Source organism: Callorhinus ursinus, unplaced genomic scaffold (assembly GCF_003265705.2).
Source record: "Callorhinus ursinus isolate GAN/ISIS: 27379988/994484 unplaced genomic scaffold, GSC_fseal_2.0 scaffold1, whole genome shotgun sequence".
In the NCBI taxonomy this organism is placed as follows: domain Eukaryota; kingdom Metazoa; phylum Chordata; class Mammalia; order Carnivora; family Otariidae; genus Callorhinus; species Callorhinus ursinus.
This window is the reverse complement of record NW_027397063.1, coordinates 59,360,709-59,380,240: the sequence shown is the minus strand read 5'-3', so window position 1 is coordinate 59,380,240 and position 19,532 is coordinate 59,360,709. Positions and strand designations below refer to the sequence as shown.

Here is a 19,532-nt window from a genome sequence, read left to right as displayed (position 1 = left end):
AAGTGCACGGGCACTTGGGGAATCCAGGAGGTTCCACCGGAGTCCCCGTCCACGCAGCCCTTGCCCCTTTCCCCTCCCCAAAGTCCAGCCTCTTCATTCCTTTGGGTAGCTGTTGCCCTGGCCTCGGCTTTGTTCCCAGCTGAGGAGCAAGTCAGTGGAAAATTCTCCTGGGGAGTATGTGCCAGGTCTGCCAGGGGCCCCATTCCCCTCCAGCTTTTCTCATCCTGACCGAAATCGGCCCTAGACCCGGGGCAGAATGCCCCAAGGAGGGAGACCAGATAGCTGGGAGGAGAGGGCGGGGCGGGGGTGGGGCTTGGAGTGACAGGTCCTATCCGCCCCTGCTACAGCTGTGGCCGTGGCCGGGAGGGTTCTGCCTCCCCAGCCCTAACGCTTGTCTCCTGAACTGAAAGAGGAAATGTCAAAAAGTCAGTTCCAAATTCCAGCTGAAATATTGGAAAGATTGAGACTTGCCAGGAAATCAATTCTCCAAACTAATTTTACATATAAAACCCATTCCAGGGGTGGGTAAGTCAGAGCGGGACAGGGTCCAAAGGCTTTGTAACCAAAGAGTGGGCTTCTTATTCAGGGTTTGGGAGGTGGGAGCAGAAAGGGTTTTGTTACTTTGTAAAAGGTGCGGCCTATGGGGTCTTAGCCCCATATCCTCTTTGGCAGCACTCGGGCTGAGCTTGGCCTGACTTTATGACTGAATATGTAGATACAGACACCAAAGATACAAGAGGCTGTTTGGCTGGATAGATTATCTGGTGTGTGGGTCCCAGGTCACAGGCCTTTCTGACTTTGTGTAGGCTCTGAACGAACCCATGATTTACCTTAAAGGCCCAACAGAGATTTAAGTTTTTGGCTGCAGAAATGGTGACCCCCAGATCCCCCCAAGGGATGATCCACTTAGTGGGCCAGTCATGGTATCCCAAGTTCTCCACCTCTGTCTGCCCCTCAGGCTTCCCCAGGTGCCTCAGGCTGAGGCCTGGGGATGGGTCACGCAGCAAGCTCCCCGTGCTCCCTCCTTAAGGGCAGGCAATCGAAGCAACAGAAGCCCTCGCCTGCTTCCCCATGGGGAGACAGAGCTTACTCCAGCTCAGGGGATGGGGGGCCCCCACCATTTAAAGCCTCTGAAGGGTTCAGCTGGGGTAGAGCACACCCATCTGGTCAGCGTCTGCTCCTGATTTCTGCATGCGGGCTGCATTATACCTGTGGCAGGAGGAAACTCAGCTGGGGCAATGTTGGAAAGCACTAGTGAGAAAATGTGGCCCTTGGCCTCCTGGCCTCCTACTCCTCACCAACCCTGGGCCCCACACCCTGTGCTTGAAAGAAAAGCGGGGAATGAATGGCCTAATACTGGCCAGCAGCCTAGCTGTAGTGGGGTGCCAGGAAGCTGGGCCTCACCCGCAAATGCCCTCCCGTGTTTATTCCACAAGTTGACCCAAAGCCCCGTGAGCCTTCTGTGCCCAATGCTCAGGATGCCCTGAGGGCCTCTTAGCCTCCCCAGGGCCTGGCACTAAGGAGGCACCTGACTGCTGTTTGTTGAGCAAAGGAACAGCCTCAGGCCTTCCAACTGTGCAGACCTGAGGCTCTCTGAACCTTGAATTGATGCCCCCCTGAGAGCCTGAGCATTGACAAAGGTAGCCAGGAGGGGACCCCAGTGGATGAGAGGAGAGTTGGAGGACAGCACAGATCAACCTCTCCTTGTTTCAAATGGGTCTTTGTGCCTGGGAGTGAGCGGCATCCCCCCACCCGCCCCCTCCAGTTCCCCTGCAAATCATCTGCCACGCCGTGGGCTGCCAGTGTCCGATCTGGACCTGGCCCTCTACTGGGAGGGAGGCCAAGCAAAGCAAGGTGGAGAGCCACATACATCAGCAGGGCTGTGTGAACACGTGCTCTGGGGTCTGTCCATGTGGGGATAACTGTGCCTGTGTACATGGTCCCAGACACGGACCTGCAGGTGCAGTTGGCCAGCAGGTAAGGTCCCCTATCTGTGCGTATCCATGCCTGTGGCTGATACCCACATCCACACAGAGGCATGCGCGCGCACACACACACACACACACACGTACACACACACACATATCCCACAGTAGATTTGTACGGATGAGCCCTGGGGGGCAGAGGGAGAAGGTTACAGGTCCCCGATTCAGGGAGACCTGGGTGTCGACCCCTTTTCCTGCTGGTTGGCTCTGTGAGTTAAGACCAATTATTTAACCTTTAGAAGCGTTATTTTTCTTACAAAGCCAGTGCTGGCTTCCCAGAGATGTCATGAGATGAAGTGAGACGGATTATGTAAGGAGCCTGTGGCAGAGCTTGGCACATCTGTGGCAGGAGCTGAGGCACGTGCCGGGCCCCGAAGTGCCAGTAAGATGACCGTGCAGGGCTGATGAGTGGGCCTGCCTCAGAGAAACTCCTGAGCCTCCTTCCTTAACCTTTAAAAGGGGCGTAATAGTGTTTCACACCTCACTGGGGTGTTGTAGGCACAAGAAGGTAATGGAAATGAACGAAAGGTGGTGGGCTCTGTAGAAAATGGGAGGTTATCACCATGAAGGGTCGCCTCTGGCTCTCAGTCCTGCCCCCACCCTCGCCCCTTCCCCCTGCCTGGACAACCTTGGCTGGTCAGAGCTCAGAACCGCCAGCAGATGGCAGCCACGCAGGGTCGGAGGGCCGATGGGCTCTAAGTCGGGGCAGCACACAAGCAGGGTATACGGCCCTCCCCGAGCAGAGAGCAGAGGGGGCCTCAACTGGCCACCCACCGCAGGGACACTAATGATTTAACAGTGGGTTGAAGAATCCAGAGCTCTCCCCACCTGAAGGAAGGAGAGAAAGGGTCATCCATGCAGGAAGACACCTGTTTGGTTTTTAGCTGATGGGGAGGGATGGGAGAGTATTTTCATTTCTCGAGCAGCAGAAGGGGAAATAGCAGTTGGGGGGGGGGGGGGGGCGGTGCACTGTGCGGAGAAGACGAAACCACCTCTGTATTGCGGGAGTGTGGAGCCAGACTCAGGGTCACAGCCCAGGACTGCGCGGGCTGGACCGAGCAGCCCCATCACACCCTGGCAGGTTTAGGCTTTAGTTTTGAGTGATTGTATTTAGATGAAGCGATTGTATTCCTACTTCTGGATGTCTGTCTAAGCTGTTCAGAAGACTTTTTTTTCCCCCTTTTTATACAAGAGCTGGCGGGGGGGGGGGGGGGGGAAAAGGATGACCAAAGCAGGGCAGGGCCTGCCCTAGATCTAGGTCTTGTGTGGGTGTTTGGGGTCCCAGCTAAGCCCGTGGCCCCCTCTTCCCTGGATCAAGCTGGCCAGCCTCTGGCCAAGTTCCTGCCTGCCCTGCCTTCCTCAGCCCTGGGCTGAGCAGACCCTTGGCTCTGAGAGCCTCTTGATCTGTGTTGATCTCTCAAATCCTTTAGGAACCGGGTTGGCGAATGCAGTTGCCAGGTGTCACTGACGCTACAGAGCAGCCCCAGCAGAGCGCCCCTGCGGTGAGTGCCCCCGGGAGGTGCCCGGCCAGGCCCCATGCCACCAGCCACCCACTTTCCTCCTGGCCCCTGCAGGCCCAGCCCAGCAGCCCCAGATTATTTGTATCCTCTAGCAGAGGCTGCTGAGCCAAGAGGGAGAGATTGGAAGGGGAACGAGGGAGGGAGAGCAGGGGAGGAGAGGGGGGGTGAATTATTATTTTTTTTTTTTTTTGCACACACCCTTATAAGGCCACTGAAGTCATTACCGATGTAACAAACCAAGTAAGCAAGCAAGAGCCTCTCACCAATGTTCCCTTCTATAAACACAGCCTGGTCAGCCCCAACCTCCCCTTTCCCCCGCCTCTCTACCCTCCCTCCCTCAGGGATTTGCTCTCCCCTGACGTTTCTTTCTTACCCGGCCCCTTTTCCTCTTGCTACTTTCCTTTTTCCCTTCACTGGTTGCAGGGGGAGGGAGCCTGTCAGCTGTGAGGGCCTCTGCAGCCAGGGAGCCCAGGCTCATGGTGGTGGCGGCGACTGCTATGGGACCCTGAGGCCTGGCTGGCCAGCGAGAGGGCAGGGTTGGCCAGAGGAGGACGACGGTGAGGACGTGCGGGGGTTGCTGAAGAGGCGCGTGGAGACCCGGCAGCACACTGAGGAGGCCATCCGCCAGCAGGAGGTAGAACAGCTAGACTTCCGTGACCTCCTGGGGAAGAAGGTGAGTACCAAGACCCTGTCGGAAGAAGACCTCAAGGAGATCCCAGCTGAGCAGATGGATTTCCGCGCGAACCTGCAGCGGCAGGTGAAGCCTAAGACTGTGTCAGAGGAAGAGCGGAAGGTGCACAGCCCTCAGCAAGTCGACTTCCGCTCGGTCCTGGCCAAAAAGGGGACTCCTAAGACCCCGGTGCCTGAGAAGGCACCACTTCCCAAGCCTGCCACCCCAGACTTCCGCTCAGTGTTAGGCAGCAAGAAAAAATTACCAGCAGAGAATGGCAGCAACAATGCTGAGGCCTTGAATGCCAAGGCAGCAGAAAGTCCCAAGGCCGTGAGCAATGCCCAGCCTTTAGGGTCCCTGAAACCCTTGGGCAATGCCAAGCCTGCTGAGACCCTAAAACCCGTGGGCAATGCCAAGCCTGCCGAGCCCACGAAACCTGTGGGCAACACCAAGCTTGCTGAGACGCTGAAACCCATAGGCAATGCCAAGCCTGCTGAGACCGCAAAACCCATGGGCAACGCCAAGCCTGCTGAGACCCCGAAACCCGTGGGCAACGCCAAGCCTGCTGAGACCCCGAAACCCATGGGCAACGCCAAGCCTGCTGAGACCCCGAAACCCGTGGGCAACGCCAAGCCTGCTGAGACCCCGAAACCCGTGGGCAACGCCAAGCCTGCTGAGACCCCGAAACCCGTGGGTAACGCCAAGCCTGCTGAGACCCCGAAACCAGCTGGGAAGGAAGAATTCAAGAAGGGGGTTAAGAATGATGTGAACTCTAAGAGGGGGCATGCAGGAGCCACAGATAATGAAAACAGGTCAGAGAACCAAGGGACAGTCCCAACCTTCAAGGAGAAGCTACAAGATGTCCATGTGACAGAGGGCGAAAAGCTGCTACTCCAGTGTCAGGTGTCCTCTGACCCCCCAGCCACCATCACCTGGACGCTGAATGGAAAGACACTCAAGACCACCAAGTTCATCATCCTCTCCCAAGAAGGTAACAAGGGCGAGGGCTGGGAAGAAGGGGGCTCTGTACCAGGGCCACCGTAGGCTCGTGGACTGCCGCTCACAGCCCTGCCAGGAGAGGTGCCCTGCTCCGGGCCTTTGGGTACACACTCCATCACGGGGCGGTTAGAGGTGGGCGTCTGGTCCTGTGGCACACACCCAGGCCTCGGCATCTGTCTGGCAGAGATGCTTCATGGCAGCCCCAGCCGTGGCTCCTCAGAGCGGCCCTGGGCCTGAGCTAGTGCCCCACGGCTCAGACGCGGAGAGGGCTCTGTTTGCAGGCACGAGGGGGGCCCGGGGCCTGGAGCCCACCCGGGGCTCGGAGCTGAGGGCTGCATTCGCAGCAGCAGCATTTTAGGTTTGGAGAAGGGTGTACAGTGATGGGACGGCACGGGACTGTGATTTGGGATCAAGAACAACTTAAGTCTTGATAACAATGTGGGTTTGAAAGGATCGGTGGGGGAAAGCCAAAACCCCAAACAGCCCCTACGGCACACACTCCTGGGCGGACAGAGCCGCTCGCTTCCTAATTTGGATGAGACTTTTGTTTGCTGGTATTTCACATTCTTGGGTTGTGGGGAGAAGAGGGGGGGCACTAAATCCTGACATCTGGGGCCTTTTGGGGTCTGGAGTTCTGAGATGGGCCAGCTTATACCGAGAGAAGGGATGGGGGTGAGAGGGGCATTTCCTCTGGACCCTCAATTTGGTTCGAAACGTTTTAGCCAAGCATCCCAAGCCTGTATGGGAGCTCCCAGTCCGGCAGATTTCCCACACCCCACTCTGGTGGCCAGCGCTGGAACAGAGCCTGGCCTGAGCTAAGGGCTGGTACCGGTGGCTCTGGACAGGGCAGGGTACAAAGTTCCCCAGGAAGTGGCATTTTACCCTTAACGGGTGGAGGGCGGCAGCCGAGAAGAGGCCCAAGTGGACAGGTCCTGTGCAATCGGGAAACACCCCACACTGTGCTGCTCCCCTTTCTGTCTGCTGACTGCAACCCCTCTCCCCTCCTTCATCAGGCTTCCTTCTTTCTTCCTGAAACCCGAAGGAAGCATTTGAAGAAAGCAGTATCCCTCTCAGCCCACGATGAAGTTTCTCTCTTCATTCTGCAACTCAGACAGCAAATCGGGAACAGCTGAGCATTTTGAATCTAAGCGCTAAAAGATTAAGGGAAAATTGACCAGGAGAGAGAAAATATTTTATTTTCTGCTACTGTGTTGATAGGAGAACTTTCTCGTGTGGATATCTCCGGATCGGTAGGGTCCTCAGGAGGCATGTCATCTACCCCCCTGCCTCTGCTTGCTCCGCCCCCCTGTGGTCCACACACAGGTGGGCATGGGGGATTACTAGGGTGGAGTGAGATGTCCAGGGGAGTGCATGGTGCACCTTCCCTGTCACCCCTGTGGGCCCCTCCCAGTTGGAAAGCCTTTGGTAGAACTGGTCTGAGACCTTGACTGGGAGCATTTCCCAGGTTACCCTGTGGTGATCTCTCCGGGAAGGATGAAGGAAGGGTGGGCAGCCGCCCGTCCCTGGGACATATGCACAGTGTGAGGCCCATGGCTACACCCACCTCAGGGAAACAGATGTCCGACAGCTCTGCCGTGAGACCTGTGTGGGGCCTGCAGAGCCACTAGTAGCTGCTTATAAACCATCCCCTCAGCTGAGCGACGTGAGCAGACCTCGGCCCTGGGCTCAAACACACGCCGGAGCCATGAGGCACTGAGCACGCATGTCCAGAGTGCCTTGAGTACGTGGTATCTGCTATCCCGGGGCGTTAAAGGGCTACTCCGGTATCGCCTCTCACAGAAACCACCTCAAAGGGACAGTTTAGGTCCAAATCAGAGGAAGAAGAAATGATTAAAAGCACAAGGAGAGCACAGGGAGGACTGGGAGCGGGGTGGGAAGGGGATGAAGAGACAGCCCCAAAGTCAGCTTCTAAAAAATACTCTAAATATTTGTAATTCTCCTTTGAAAACTAAGACTAGCTTGCATGAATTGAACACCACGCACCAGACACTGTCTTAGGCCTCTTGCGCTGATTTCATCCTGCCTCTCAGACAAGTACAGGATCTTGCCCAAGGCTGCACAGCTAGGGAGTCACAGAGCTGGGCTTTGAACGTAGGCAGTTGAGTTCTGATGCCTAGACCACTAAGCTGTGTTACCTCTTAGTTCCTTCTTGTCAGACGTCGGCACAGCTGAGAGACCGTTCAGGATCCACTCACCAGCAGCATTGTCCAGCAGGGGAAAATACTCATGGCTATTAACTCCTCAACATTGTCAGTAGTTGTCAAGAGGCCGGAAGACTGGTGGTGCCCTCTGGGCTTGCCAAGTTTCTGGTATTTTCACTGCATGGGCCGGTGTGTCTTGCCACAGTAGGGAGAGTGCCTTGTCTTAAAATACCAGCCCTGATTTCTGTCCATCCCTTCTCTAGAGCCTCACCCTCCAAGTCTTCAAGAGCCTGGGTTAGACACGGACCCCAGGGAGAAAGCCTATCTGAAAGCCTTATCAGTGACCACTTCAGCAGGCCCCCCTGCGGGGAGCCGGGCACGCTGAGAGGTGTGAGTAGATGTACTCTCCACAGATCTGGAAAGAGGGGACATACACTCACAGTGATGAAATGATTCCAGCCAAGTGCCGAAGTTGAGCTGGTAAGCGTAGGAGAAGAGGGAGCTGAGTGCTGGGGCCGCAGGAAAGGCTGGTGCCGAATAAGCTGGGCCAGGGCTCCCGGCAGGCAAGGCAGGGGACGTATGGGCTTCCCAGGCAGGGGCTCCAGCAGCAGCAAAGGCGGGCCTGCGCACAGCATGGGAGGGCTGGTGGGGAAGGCATGGCCCATGACATCCTAGGTCGCGCTAAGGAGCACAATTCTGGGGGCACTCGGGAGCCACGCAAAAGTTTGGAATGAGGAGCAGTGCACACACAGCTAGGGGTTTAGGGGTTTTGATCGACCCCGCGCCCAAAGACAGGTAAGGAGCCTTACTGAAGAGGCCAGGGAGAAAGGGGGACTGGACTAAGAAGGTAGCCATGGCACAGACAGGAAACAACCAGTTCAAGAAACAAGGACAGAATTAAGAGAACCTGTTGCCTGGCTTGGGAGCAGGGGCAGATAAAGACGAGGAAGGAGAGGAAGACCACTGCATGCTGGTGACTGGGGTCACACTTCTGCTGGCATCAGTGGAAATCAGCTGGTGGTCTGGAGAGGAAGGTGGAGGGGGTGGCTAAGAGGGTCTCCCCATCCTCCCGCACCCTCCCTGTCCCCCCCTCCCTGGCACTGAGCCCTGTGCTCTTAGCTCGTCTAAGATCAAACTTTACTTCTTCCGGTCTCCTTGCCAGACTGTTGTCACCGGCCTTTGGCCATGAGAGACTCCCGTGCTCTTCTCCCCCACCGATTGGCATGTACATCCACATACCTACTGCCAGTGGACACTGTGTTTATAGGTTCAGGAGGCTTCTCGGAACCCTGTAGCTTGGATCGGGCTCATAGCCTTCAGGCCCCCCCAAAATATGGTGGTGTTCGCCCCATTTGGCACCAAGAAGAGCAGAAGAGGGGTGACCGGACTCGGCTGGAGTTGACTGCTAATTCTGGGAGAGACATGTCGGAAGTACTCTTCCCCTTTCTGCATTCCCAGAGCTGCAGAGTAGATGGTGTCCACTTATCAGCAGCTGGGCCTGCGCTCCGGGCCTGCAGGGGGGCTGCCCCAGGCCCTCTGGGCCCTGCAGCCTAGCTCCTCAGGTCTGGGCCTTGGCCTTGACTGAGGAGTGGGAGGGATGGCCAGTGAGCCAAGGGGAGCTCTGTGGTGCTCCTGAGAAGCAGTTTCATCTTTATGCCCTATTTCCTGTCCCCGGGCTAGGCTTCTCTCCCTGGCAGACATCTCTCCCAGTCTAATAATGAGAATTCATTTTTGTTGCTGTTGTCAACTGATGATTCATTTTTAATGACCTTTAGTGTGGGATCTTGCAAAGGCTTTTTGAAAACCTATGTAAGTTCATTCTACAAAACACTAGGATTTAGGCATCCCCTACTGTGTGCAAGGATGCATAATCTGCTTGAAGAACTCCGAGGTAGGAATTTTTTCCGTTTAGAAACTCTATGGTCAGGGCTTCTGGGTGGCTCAGTCGGTTAAGCCTTCTGCTCAGTTCATGATCTCAGGGTCCTGGGATCGAGCCCTGCATCAGGCTCCCTGCTCAGTGGGGAGTCTACTTCTCCCTCTCCCACTGCTCCTCCCCCTAGCTTATGCTCTCTCATTCTCTCTCTCTCTCAAAAGAAAATCTATATGGTCTTTTTCAATGATAGGTTATATGTGACTAAATGTTCATGGCTTTCTCTTGCATAGATCCTCCCAGATCACCTGCTACAGAAATGTGCTTTGTTGTTCTCAGAATGGCAGATTTTTTTTTTTTTTCACTGTGACTGCATTCCAGGCTCAGGAAAAACATTCATAATAGACACAGTCACTGCCCTCTGAGAACTAGTGGAGGAGACAGGCATGTATTTCAGCAATGGCCATGGGAGACATACTCGGATAAAGGGAAACTCAGGGCGCAGAAGAGGTCCGTCCATGGCTGGGGATGCTTATGGGTGACAGGGAAGGCACCATCCCTGAGGAGGCGACCTGGAGCTGAGTGGTACTGTCCAAGACATCCTAGAGGACCAGGTTGGGGAGACAGTGCTCACCGAGGGCATCCTCACAGCACGGCCTCCAGGGCTTTGGGCTGCCCCCCCCCTCCCATCTTCCCACACACTTAGAGCAGGATGGGGGATCTTCAGACCCCATGGCCCTGAGGGGCTCTCCCAGGGACAGTTCTAGCCAGGCCACTTATTGGATCTTTGATTCTGTGGTGACTGCTCCCATCCCCCTCACCTCTCTCTCAAAATTCCCCACCAGGCCGAGGCTTCTCAAAAAAAAACCTCTGGGAAACGGTTTTTCTTCTGGAGGTCAGGAATAAGCTGTCCCACAGGAAATACCAGATTCTTCAATCCGGGTTAGCCTGCCTGGGGGCCCTCCCCCAGCCCACGCACGTGGCCAGGGGTCCCGGCTTTGGGCAGTGGGAAAAGCTGCCTGTCCTGCTGCGTTCCCTGCTGAGGGGCTGAGGGCCGTAGCCTTAAATGCCCCACTTCTCCCGGTGGGCTCACCACGGTCTCTGCGGTTGGTGCCGTTTGGGCTTCAGGCTGAAGGCAGTGGGAGGTGGGGGTGGGGCAGAAACTGAAGGACAGTCAGGGATTTGAGCAGAAGGTTCACTGGGAGTGGGGCGTCTGCTCACAGAGCCTTAGCCTCAGACTGAAGGGAAGTGGCACCAAGGGGTACGTTTCCTCTAAGCCTCGAATTCGGGGGCCAGAGGTCATCTTAGCGTCCTCCTGCCCTCCCAGATGAGTAGAAGGTTCTCTCTAGGGAGGACAGTTCCCCTCAATCCCAGATTCCTGCGCCTCACGGTCTCACTGTCATGATGGATTTCCTAAAAGTCCAGCCTGAGTCCTTTCTGGTTCAGTGTCTGCCAAGTCTGTCTCCGAGGGACAGGGAGCAGAGATCCCGACTTGCCGCCCTCCCCTGTGGGAGAATGTAGTGAGGCCTTTCCTGAGAAATAGGCTCTCCGTAAGTGGGAGGGAGGTGGTTGGTAGGACGAAGGTTTCCCTGTTTAGGACATTACCCAGGTGCCAAGAAGCAAAGGGAACTAGTACACCTCTGCTTTCCCTTCCACCCTCAGTGAGGTTCTCTGAATATCATTCTTTCTGTTGGTCAAGTCTGTGCATCCACCTAATGGGGGTGAGGTCACTTTTTGAGATGGGTGCCTGTTGGCCTCCCATCTGGCCGCGCTGTCCCGCACATATGCCTGGGGTGCACACAGCTCTGCCCGCCCAAGGCCAAGGGCTTATGCCGAGCCACCAGCCGGGGGAGTAGGAGGTGGGGGGAGTGCGGTGACCGAAGCCAGTGGCTCCCAGCAGCAGGATGCACGTGGCCCTGGCTCTGCCCTCTTCCTTGTGTGATGACTGCTACCCTGACAACAGGGGCAGCTTTGGGCAAAGCGCCATGCTGTTGGCTTGTTCGTGTGTCTAAAGGCAGGAACTAGGGTGCCCCTGCCCGCCTGCCTGGCCCAGCACTCCCAACCCTCAGCGGCCTCTCCCACACCCTGAGGGAAACCCCCCAAGGGGGTACCCCAGAGAAGTAGCCAGACCCGGGATGAGAGAGCTAGGGTGGGCAGGGACCAGACCCCCGATTCCTGTGCATGCCCAGCCTGACTCCTCCTTCCCCCAAGCAGGCCAGACGTTTGCTGGGGGTGGAGAGACCCATGGGGAGAGAGAGCCATCGCCACCCCTCTCTGAGGCAGCCAAAAGACCCTGTCCTGAAGAGAGGCAGCCCCAAAGTGCCCCTCTCCCTTGTTGGCCTTGCCTCTCAGCTCATTCCTGAGAAGCCAGCCCCAGGATCCCAGGCTAAATGTACCCTCTCCTCCCAGCAGACCTTCCCGCAGGTCAGTGCCCCTGCTGGACAGGGACTCCTGCCCTCCCCCACCCACCTCTTTGTTCAGAACTCCCTTTTCTAAGATGCACGCCCGAATAATTGCTAGAAGCTGGGGGCCACTGTTCCTAACACGGGGCTGTAAACTTGGGGCTGGCTACTGCTCATCTCTCTTGGTGACATCACAGTGCTGAGGCTCGCGGTCCGTCTGCTCCTTCCATTGTATGGGATGCTCTCCAAAGGCAGAGACTATTCCACTCTCTTCTTCTGCACCTTTCCATTATGACTCCCTAAGAGAGCTTGCTGGGAGGTAGGAAGAGGGTACCAGGAAGGAATATACTTAGGGATCAGTTATACTGGGCCTGGGTTATCAGCAAAAAGTACCCTGACTTTGGTAGGGAGAGAGGGTTGGTTCCCACAGGACCCCCAACTTCTGGGCTTCCAGAGGCTGCCCGTGTGTCTAGCCCACCCCTGCCATGTTCCAGGTGCCAGGGCAGGTCTTGGGCTTGTACCTGCTCCCCTCAACCGTTCTCCCTCTTCCTTCCTAGGCTCACTGTGCTCTGTCTCCATCGAGAAGGCACTGCCCGAGGACAGAGGCTTATACAAGTGCATAGCCAAGAATGGCGCCGGCCAGGCTGAGTGCTCCTGCCAAGTCACCGTGGACGGTAGGTCATGCCCACCCCTCCCTGGCACAAACAGAGTCCCACTCCTCAGCCCTTCCCTTGCCAGCCTCCCAGACTGCCATCCCTCCCCAAGGCATTCGCTTTGTGGGGTCAAGCCATCGTTGGCAAACAATGAGACAGAAGAGAAAATGGGAGCTCAACTTGATGGCCCCATGTGACCTTGCAGCCCTGCCCTTGGCCGACAGGAGGGGCTGCTCGCCTTGGTTGTCCCCCTGTCCCCAGTCCTGATCTGCACACACAGAACCTTGCTAAGCAGGGAAGCCAGGCACGGGGCAGGAGGAGAAAAGACACACCCACAGGAAAATGACTACACGGTATTTTACAAGCGGCCCCTCAGTGCTTGCACGTCAGCCCTGTGGTGAGGATGGAGTAGCGGGAGGTCCCTGCGGGACACTTCCTCCCGGAGGTGAGTTGGGGCTGCGTCTTCAGCTAGAGGGGACAGGCCTGCCTCTGTAAGAAGAAAAAGTCGCCATAATACAGCAGAGGGAGAGGAGGAGACACGTCGGGGGCCAAGGGCTACCAGAGGAGACACGAGGGGGGCCGAGGGCTACCAGATCTGAGTGCAGTTTCCGAGTGAGGGAAGGCTGAAGCCAGGCTGTATTCACGACTCTTCTTTCTCTCCTCGGTCTGAAGTTGAGCATTAGAGCCTCAGAAGTAGAACCAGCCTTGGGATGATGGAGGCTACCGCCCTCATTTTAAACGGTAGGAGACCAAGGCCATGGAGAGGGAAAGCGTCCTCTCCGGGTTCCCCGGTCCACCAAGGGCCAAGCCAGGGCCAGAATCCCATCTTGGGCCTTCCCATCCAGAGACCTTTCTTATTATTTCGTTACTTGCCTGGAACTGTCTAAAAAGGTAGTGTGGGGGAAATAATTTCTTGCCCTTGAAATGCCTGGTTAGTAACTCTGTGTGACACGTGGAAAACTAGTGTCCAAATAAGGCAACTCAAAGGCCAATTCTGTTGTTCTTCTGACTCCTGAATATAATCACTTGGGTCCTGAAGTCCTGCCCCGTTTCACGGCCATCCCCCAAGATGTGGAACCTATGTCCCCGTTCTCGGCTTTGGAATCTGATCTCCTGGTCATAAAAACTGAGATCTGTGATATATTAGGAATGGGAGAAAAGAAGAAAAGAGTCTTTTATTTTTTAAGAAAAAAAGAGCCTTGAAAAGAGACGTTTAAAAAAAAAAAAATACAGTGGCAAAACAAATTCAATTGTCAGTAGCCAGCAGTAGAGCCAAAACGGTGGGAGGACTGTGTGTGTCTCCCTGGAGCCCTGTGAATGCGTTTGTCACAGGGCCTCTGAGTCTCAGGAGCAGATTGGGTAAGTCAGTGTATGTTCTGCTCAGAGCGGGGCTCGAAACGGTGTTTTGAGGCTTTAGGTAGGGCCTGCTGCTATCAAGTCCTCCCCGGTGTGACCTGCCTGTCACCCACCCAGGTCAGATTCCTGCTTCTTTCTAGACAGGTGCTGCAGTTAAAAAAAAAAAAAAAAAAAATAGTGTTTCTGGTAACTTGACCCCAAAAGCCCATTTCTAACAGCCCGCACTGAGGACCCGTGCTGGATCCAGCCAACCTAGAAGGAAGCCCAGCCTGCTAATGAGGGTATCTGCTTTTGGAATCCCTGGTCTCTTCGGGTCCTATTTACACAGCTAGCTGAAGGCAGGATAGTAATTCATTCTCCTTATCTGCAAAATGTCAGCACCTTTTTGAGAAACAGCAAATGTTTTATTTTGAAAACCAAACTTTGTTTTCAAAATAAAATTTTCTTTTTCGCTATAGAATACCTTTGGGAATTTTTTTTTTTTTTTTTTTTAACGTTTGGGGAATTCGTTCTGCAACTTATGGGACTTTCCTTGCCCCTAGATTGGTCTCCTTCTACCCGATTCCCTGGTACTCTCGCTAATCTTGATCACTGTTATTTATCTCTAGTTTGGCCTAGGGCTGTAGACGAGGAGCTGGGTCCTCAGAGAAGAGCTAGCAAAGGGGTTGGAAGGAGACCAGCTGAGATAACAGGACTGACTCTCAGCTAATTGGCTTTCGTTTGTCAAAGAGAAAAAGGGCAGCCCCCTTCACACCCACTCTTTTCCCTGTTGCTAGACTTGGAGATATATTAGTGTCCTGTGTGTGGGTGGCCTTCTCAGCATGTCCAGTTTCATTTCTCCATCACAAGCCACCTCTAGACAAAGGACTGCAGTTTCCCTAACTGTTCTCCTGCCACCTCGTGGCACCTTTTCCCCCCCTGGGCTCCCCCAGCCAAACCGGTGTCCTGTCCGTCTTCCATCCCCTGGTCCTCCCAGCTCTCCCTGCTCCCCAAGGCCATAGTACCTAACTAAAGGCTCCGGGCGGGGGGGGGTCCATGCGCCCTTTGAAATGATACGCAGAATTGTGTGCATTTGTGGTTTAGAGCATTTTTCTGAGAGAGCCCATAGTTTTAAACCAAATTCTCAAAAGAAGTCATAAATTAAAGTACATGGAAGAACTGCTTGCCCTAAGAAGTAACTGAATTTGCAAGTTCGTTCATGCTGTGGGGTCTCCCTGTCTCTCTCCAACTCCAGCTGCCTACTCAGCCTCTGGATAGGACTGCACCCCTCCCAAGGTCCCTCTCAACTAGAGGTGGGGACTGCAGCTCATGCCAACGTCACACCGGCCCTGCCCCCTGCAGTCATGAGCTCTCACTCACACAGCCTGTGCCCAACACCATTAAGACTATACATCTGTGGCCAATACAATGATACATTTCAGGGCCTCATAAAAATGACTTTGGCTCGTTGGCCAAAGTGTTAGCTGTACCCCTGTTTTTCCCACTGATAGTAAAGACAGAGGGAGGTAGCCTTTATAATTCAGCACATCTGACTATTTTAATCGTGCTGCGTGGGTCTTTTCTCTGAGAAAAAGGGTGCTCTTTTGCACTTTCTGAATTCTGGCCACACCCCTGTTCCTTCCAAGTGCAGCAGAAGGCAAGTGTCAACTTATACCCCAAAAAGCACCTGAAGTCTGGAGTGGATAAGGATTTGCCAGAAAACTCACCCAGGGGGACAAGAGCTGACCTTCCAGGTTTGCTGTGGCCAGAGACCCTTGTGCATTTTGAGTTTATACAACAGTTGGGCATGGTATCTCTCAGTGGGAACACCGAGGCTCGGAGAGGGTCAACAGCCTTCCCGGGTCACACAGACAGTTCACAGGAGAGTCTCTGGGTGTCTCTGATCCCAAAGCCCATGCCCTTGGAGCCACCATGTGCAGGGAGTTAGAACATGAGTTCCGGAGGCAGGATTCACAGCTGGGTGTGTCTGGTTCTGAAACCTACCATTTCCATGACCTGGCATGGCCTCTCTGTCTAGTGAATAACATGTCAGTGTCCACTCTCTGAGACATCCGGGTCTCCCTTAGTAACAGCCCTTCCTGCTGGGAAGTCCCCCCGTACTTCCTTGCAGTCCTGCCCTTGGCCAACAGGAGGGGCTGCTCACCTGGTTGTCCCCCTGTCCCCAGTCCTGACCCCCACACGCAGAACCTGGCCTGAGTGACCCATTCCCTCTTATTCAGACTCAGGCGAGAGGTGGGGAAACAAAACTCTTTGCAAGCCCAAAATCCCAAGACAGGGCAGCTTAGGCTGCCCTTCCCCAACTACTCTGGCTGAGGGCATCTGGCCTGAGCTACCATTGAGATCAAGGGCCTTGTGACCAGGGAGGGTCGTCATGCATATGTGTGGTAGGAGGTGACGTTCCAGTGGGCACATCCCTGCCATCATTCATCCCGGTCGCCAGGCACTGCTTGGGGCCTAGGTTAAAAGCAGTGAACAAAAAGGAAATTCCTTTTTTCGGGGACTTTACATTCTAGTGAGAGGGAGACAGTAATACAGATGAACAGATCTATCATAGAATCTCAGGCAGTAGCAGGTGCTACGAAGGAAGCAAAGCAGGGTGTGGGGAAGGGAACGTTACTGTTGGAGAGGGTGGTTGGGAGGCCTCTTGGAAAAAGTGATGATGGAACAGAGGCCTGAAGGAAGTGAGAAGGAGTCTGGAAGGAAGAAGGGAGAGGGAAGGGTGAGAGCGAAGCTCTGAGCGGAGACTGTGCCTGACGCATCCCCAGCAGTAGGAAGGCCGGAGGGGCTGAGCCGTGAGCCAGGGGCCAAGAGGTGGGAAGTGAGGTGTGGAGGACCAGCAGTCAGATCTGCAAGGCTGTAGGCTGTGACAGGGAGACCAGACTTCATTCTAAGTGTGGGGCGCCAACTCTGGACATTGGGAAGGATCACTCGGGTGACCACAGTGACCAGACCCAGGATGGGTAAAAGGGAGAGTAGGGAGACCAGCTGGGTGGTTGTGATGGTGGTGTGATGGCCCAGGCAGGAGTTGATGCCAGCTTAGATTCCATGCAAGAGGTGGGAAGTGATCAGATTCAGAATCTATTCTCAGGGTAGAGCTGATAGGATTTGCTCATGAGTTGGAAATGGAGAGAGAGAAAGGGAAGTCAGAGGTGACTTGGTTTTCATGGGGAAGCAACAGATCCAACAGTGGTCCTACCTTCTGGATGGGCGTATAAGGGGGTGGGGGACAAACCAGAATTTTGCATTTTGCACCTGTGAAGTTTAAGATGTCCATCAGACAGGTGGGCATGTCACATAGGCAGGCCTTTAGATGAACCTGGAGTTGAGTAAGGAGGTCAGGGTTGGAGCCAGGATATGGGGAGCCATATCCACACAAGAGGCCACTGAACGTCCTGGGATTGAACGAGGTCCCTAGGGTGGATGTGGATGGAGGGGGGAGGAGGAAGGCAGGACAGAGGTCTGCAGAGGAGACCGAGAAAGAATGGCCACAGTGGGACAGGAAGAAATCCCGGAGAGAGGGGTGTCCCCGAAGCCAAACGGGTGGCCACTTCAATAAGAAAGGAATGATGGGATCAGTGTGTCAGATGCGGCTACCAAGGAGAATTAAGGTGAGCCTGAGCACTGGCCATTGGGTTTGGCAACCCGAAGCTGATTCGTAACGGTGACAAGGGGGTTTGCAGCTGATAATGAAACAGCCTGAATCGAGGCATGTAGGGTCTGAGTGGCCTGCTGAAGTCCACGTGGCTGATAACTAGCTGTCTGGGCGTGTAAGCGCAGCCTTGGCTCCTCACTACCGCGCCTCCTGCGGCCATGGCCGGCGGGCACCCCTGACTGGGACCGAGCGGATTTCGACGCACCCTTCGTTCGTTGGCCAGGGTCCTGCCTTAGTAACAAGTCTGCTCCCACTTTCACATTTGTCCTTCCGGTCATCACAGGCAGCTAACACGCATTAGATGGAACTAAATAAAAATTGCCATTCCGCTAGGCCAAAGACACTTGAATATTGGCAAGGTATGGTTCAACCCGAAGCAAGCAGATAAAGCACGTAGCATCATGCCAGGCACCGACTAAGTAGCCCATCTCATTCACTCTGTTGGGGTATGAGTCCTGGTTTCCTGGTAAAGGTCAGGCTCAAAAAAGGTCAGGAAACTTGCCCAAGGACTCACAGGCCCCAGATGGCAGAGCCAGAAAGAGGCTCTTCTCCTGCCTGGAACTCCCTCTCTTCTGATGATGCCAGCTTGCTGCTTGCCCTCGGGCAGAGAAAGAGGCCAGCCCCTCTGCCCTGCCCCCTCGTGGAGCTCCTGGAAGCTTGGACCCCCTTCTAGAAGCCTCCTGACACCTCGTTCCCCCTGCCTTAGGCTTATATCTCAGGGAACCGACCTCTTGGGGAAGACAGAAGCAAAACTGCTGCCCTGGAGGCCGGGTCCGAGCTAGCCCAGGAGTGGAAGGGGTGAGCCGTTGCCCATATAAGGACACGTTTTCCACTCCATGTAGGGGCCCCCCACCTCTCCCTACTGCCATCTTCCTCCCCCATCCGTCTTTGGGGGCACAACCAGGCCAGCAATGGACTCCAGCCCTGGGTCCCAGATCTAGAAATGGAGTTCGGTTTCATCACCAACTGATTAAAATAGAAAATACAAGCTGCGCTTAGGCTTGTATTACTATTATTTTTATCCCCTGGGCATCCATGCAAGCGCAAAGCTGGCTCTGATTAAGCACAGGGTCCTTCCAGCCCACTCCTCGCTGCTGTCCTCATGGAGGGCTAGTGGCTTGTGGTGTGTGCACGGCCCCCATGGGGCGGGAGGACTGCCGAGGGAAGAGAGGACGAGTCCCACCCCTGGTGGGGGGGCTCCAAGTCTGGGGCTATGCCTGGCTTGAAAGGGAAACTCGAGTCCCTTTCCTCATGGTCAGATGGAAAGATAAAAAGTGCACAGAACTTCTAAAAACAAAGCTCCGAACACGTGACAGGGCAGTGTACTCACACGTCAGTGTCAAGCCAGCACTCAGAAGCTGAGGACAGATGCGGAGGCGGGAAACACATAGCGTGCGGGTAGGAGCTGGCCAGGCAGGGCGTTTTGAAGGTGGAGAATTTTAAAGCAGATTCGGAGGGAGGTGAGGAAACGTGGTAAACAGGAGGGGTGAATTCGTAGGTAAATGATCATTTTTCTCGTTTTCCGAGCACCACTTTCTCCTTTGAGTTTTTTAACACCGTGTGGTAGAGAAAATAAGTGTTATTTCCTTTGTGCAGATATGGAAATAGAGAGACCCAGAGGGGTTGAAGTGATTTGCTCATGATCCCAAGATTGCTGATGACAAAGCCAAAGCTAGAACCCTCCTCTCTGGGTCTGTACTCTAAGGGTGCTTGGAAGCGAAGGCCGACACGACCCGGCAAGGAGAGAAGGGGCCCCAGTCTCTGTGTCCCTTCTTTAGGGGCCCAGGAGCCCCAGGCCTCTCATCCTTTGCCGGCTTATGCCTCCAGTTATGCATCAGTTAAAACAAGAACAACAACCCTGATCCTTCTTTATCTCCCTCCTGTGATGTCCCAGAACTCACCAGAAGAAAGACAGGCAAAGAGAGTATCCAAGCCGAGGAGCACAGAACTCTCTATGCATACTTGGCTCTCTCCTCCTCTTCCTTAAAAAGGGGGAAAACAAACCCACATTTTGGGGTGCAGCTTTCTGTAAATTGTCATTGGTGCCTGTCAGGTCTTGAAGGGAGGGCCCTAAACAAGGGAACCACAGACTCATGCCCTGATGTATGGCACCCTAATCCCCAGACATCAAGGGAAGCACTGGTCGGCACTCCTGTCTCTTAGACTAGTCCCCGAGACCTCCCTGGGCCCCACCCCCACCTCTAGACGTGCCGGCACATATACCCACATGTACACACACAGCCTGGGGAGAGAGACGGGGAGT

The 19,532-nt window shown here is 54.9% G+C and overlaps 1 protein-coding gene across 11 annotated transcripts in view; it reads left to right on the top strand.

Annotated features, from left to right (window-relative positions):
* MYLK (myosin light chain kinase) overlaps positions 1–19,532 on the top strand; it is a 259,025-nt gene that overhangs the window by 173,268 nt on the left and 66,225 nt on the right. For 8 of the 11 annotated variants that reach the window (XM_073894409.1, XM_073894402.1, XM_073894398.1 and 5 more), the window contains 3 exons: positions 3,416–3,487; positions 3,929–5,166; positions 12,166–12,282. In XM_073894409.1, the coding sequence (XP_073750510.1) occupies positions 3,416–3,487; positions 3,929–5,166; positions 12,166–12,282 (1,427 nt within the window). Of the gene's footprint in view, positions 1–3,415; positions 3,488–3,928; positions 5,167–12,165; positions 12,283–12,580; positions 12,707–12,823; positions 13,003–19,532 lie in introns of those variants that run through there. The other 3 variants (XM_073894416.1, XM_073894433.1, XM_073894418.1) reach the window with 3 other exon arrangements.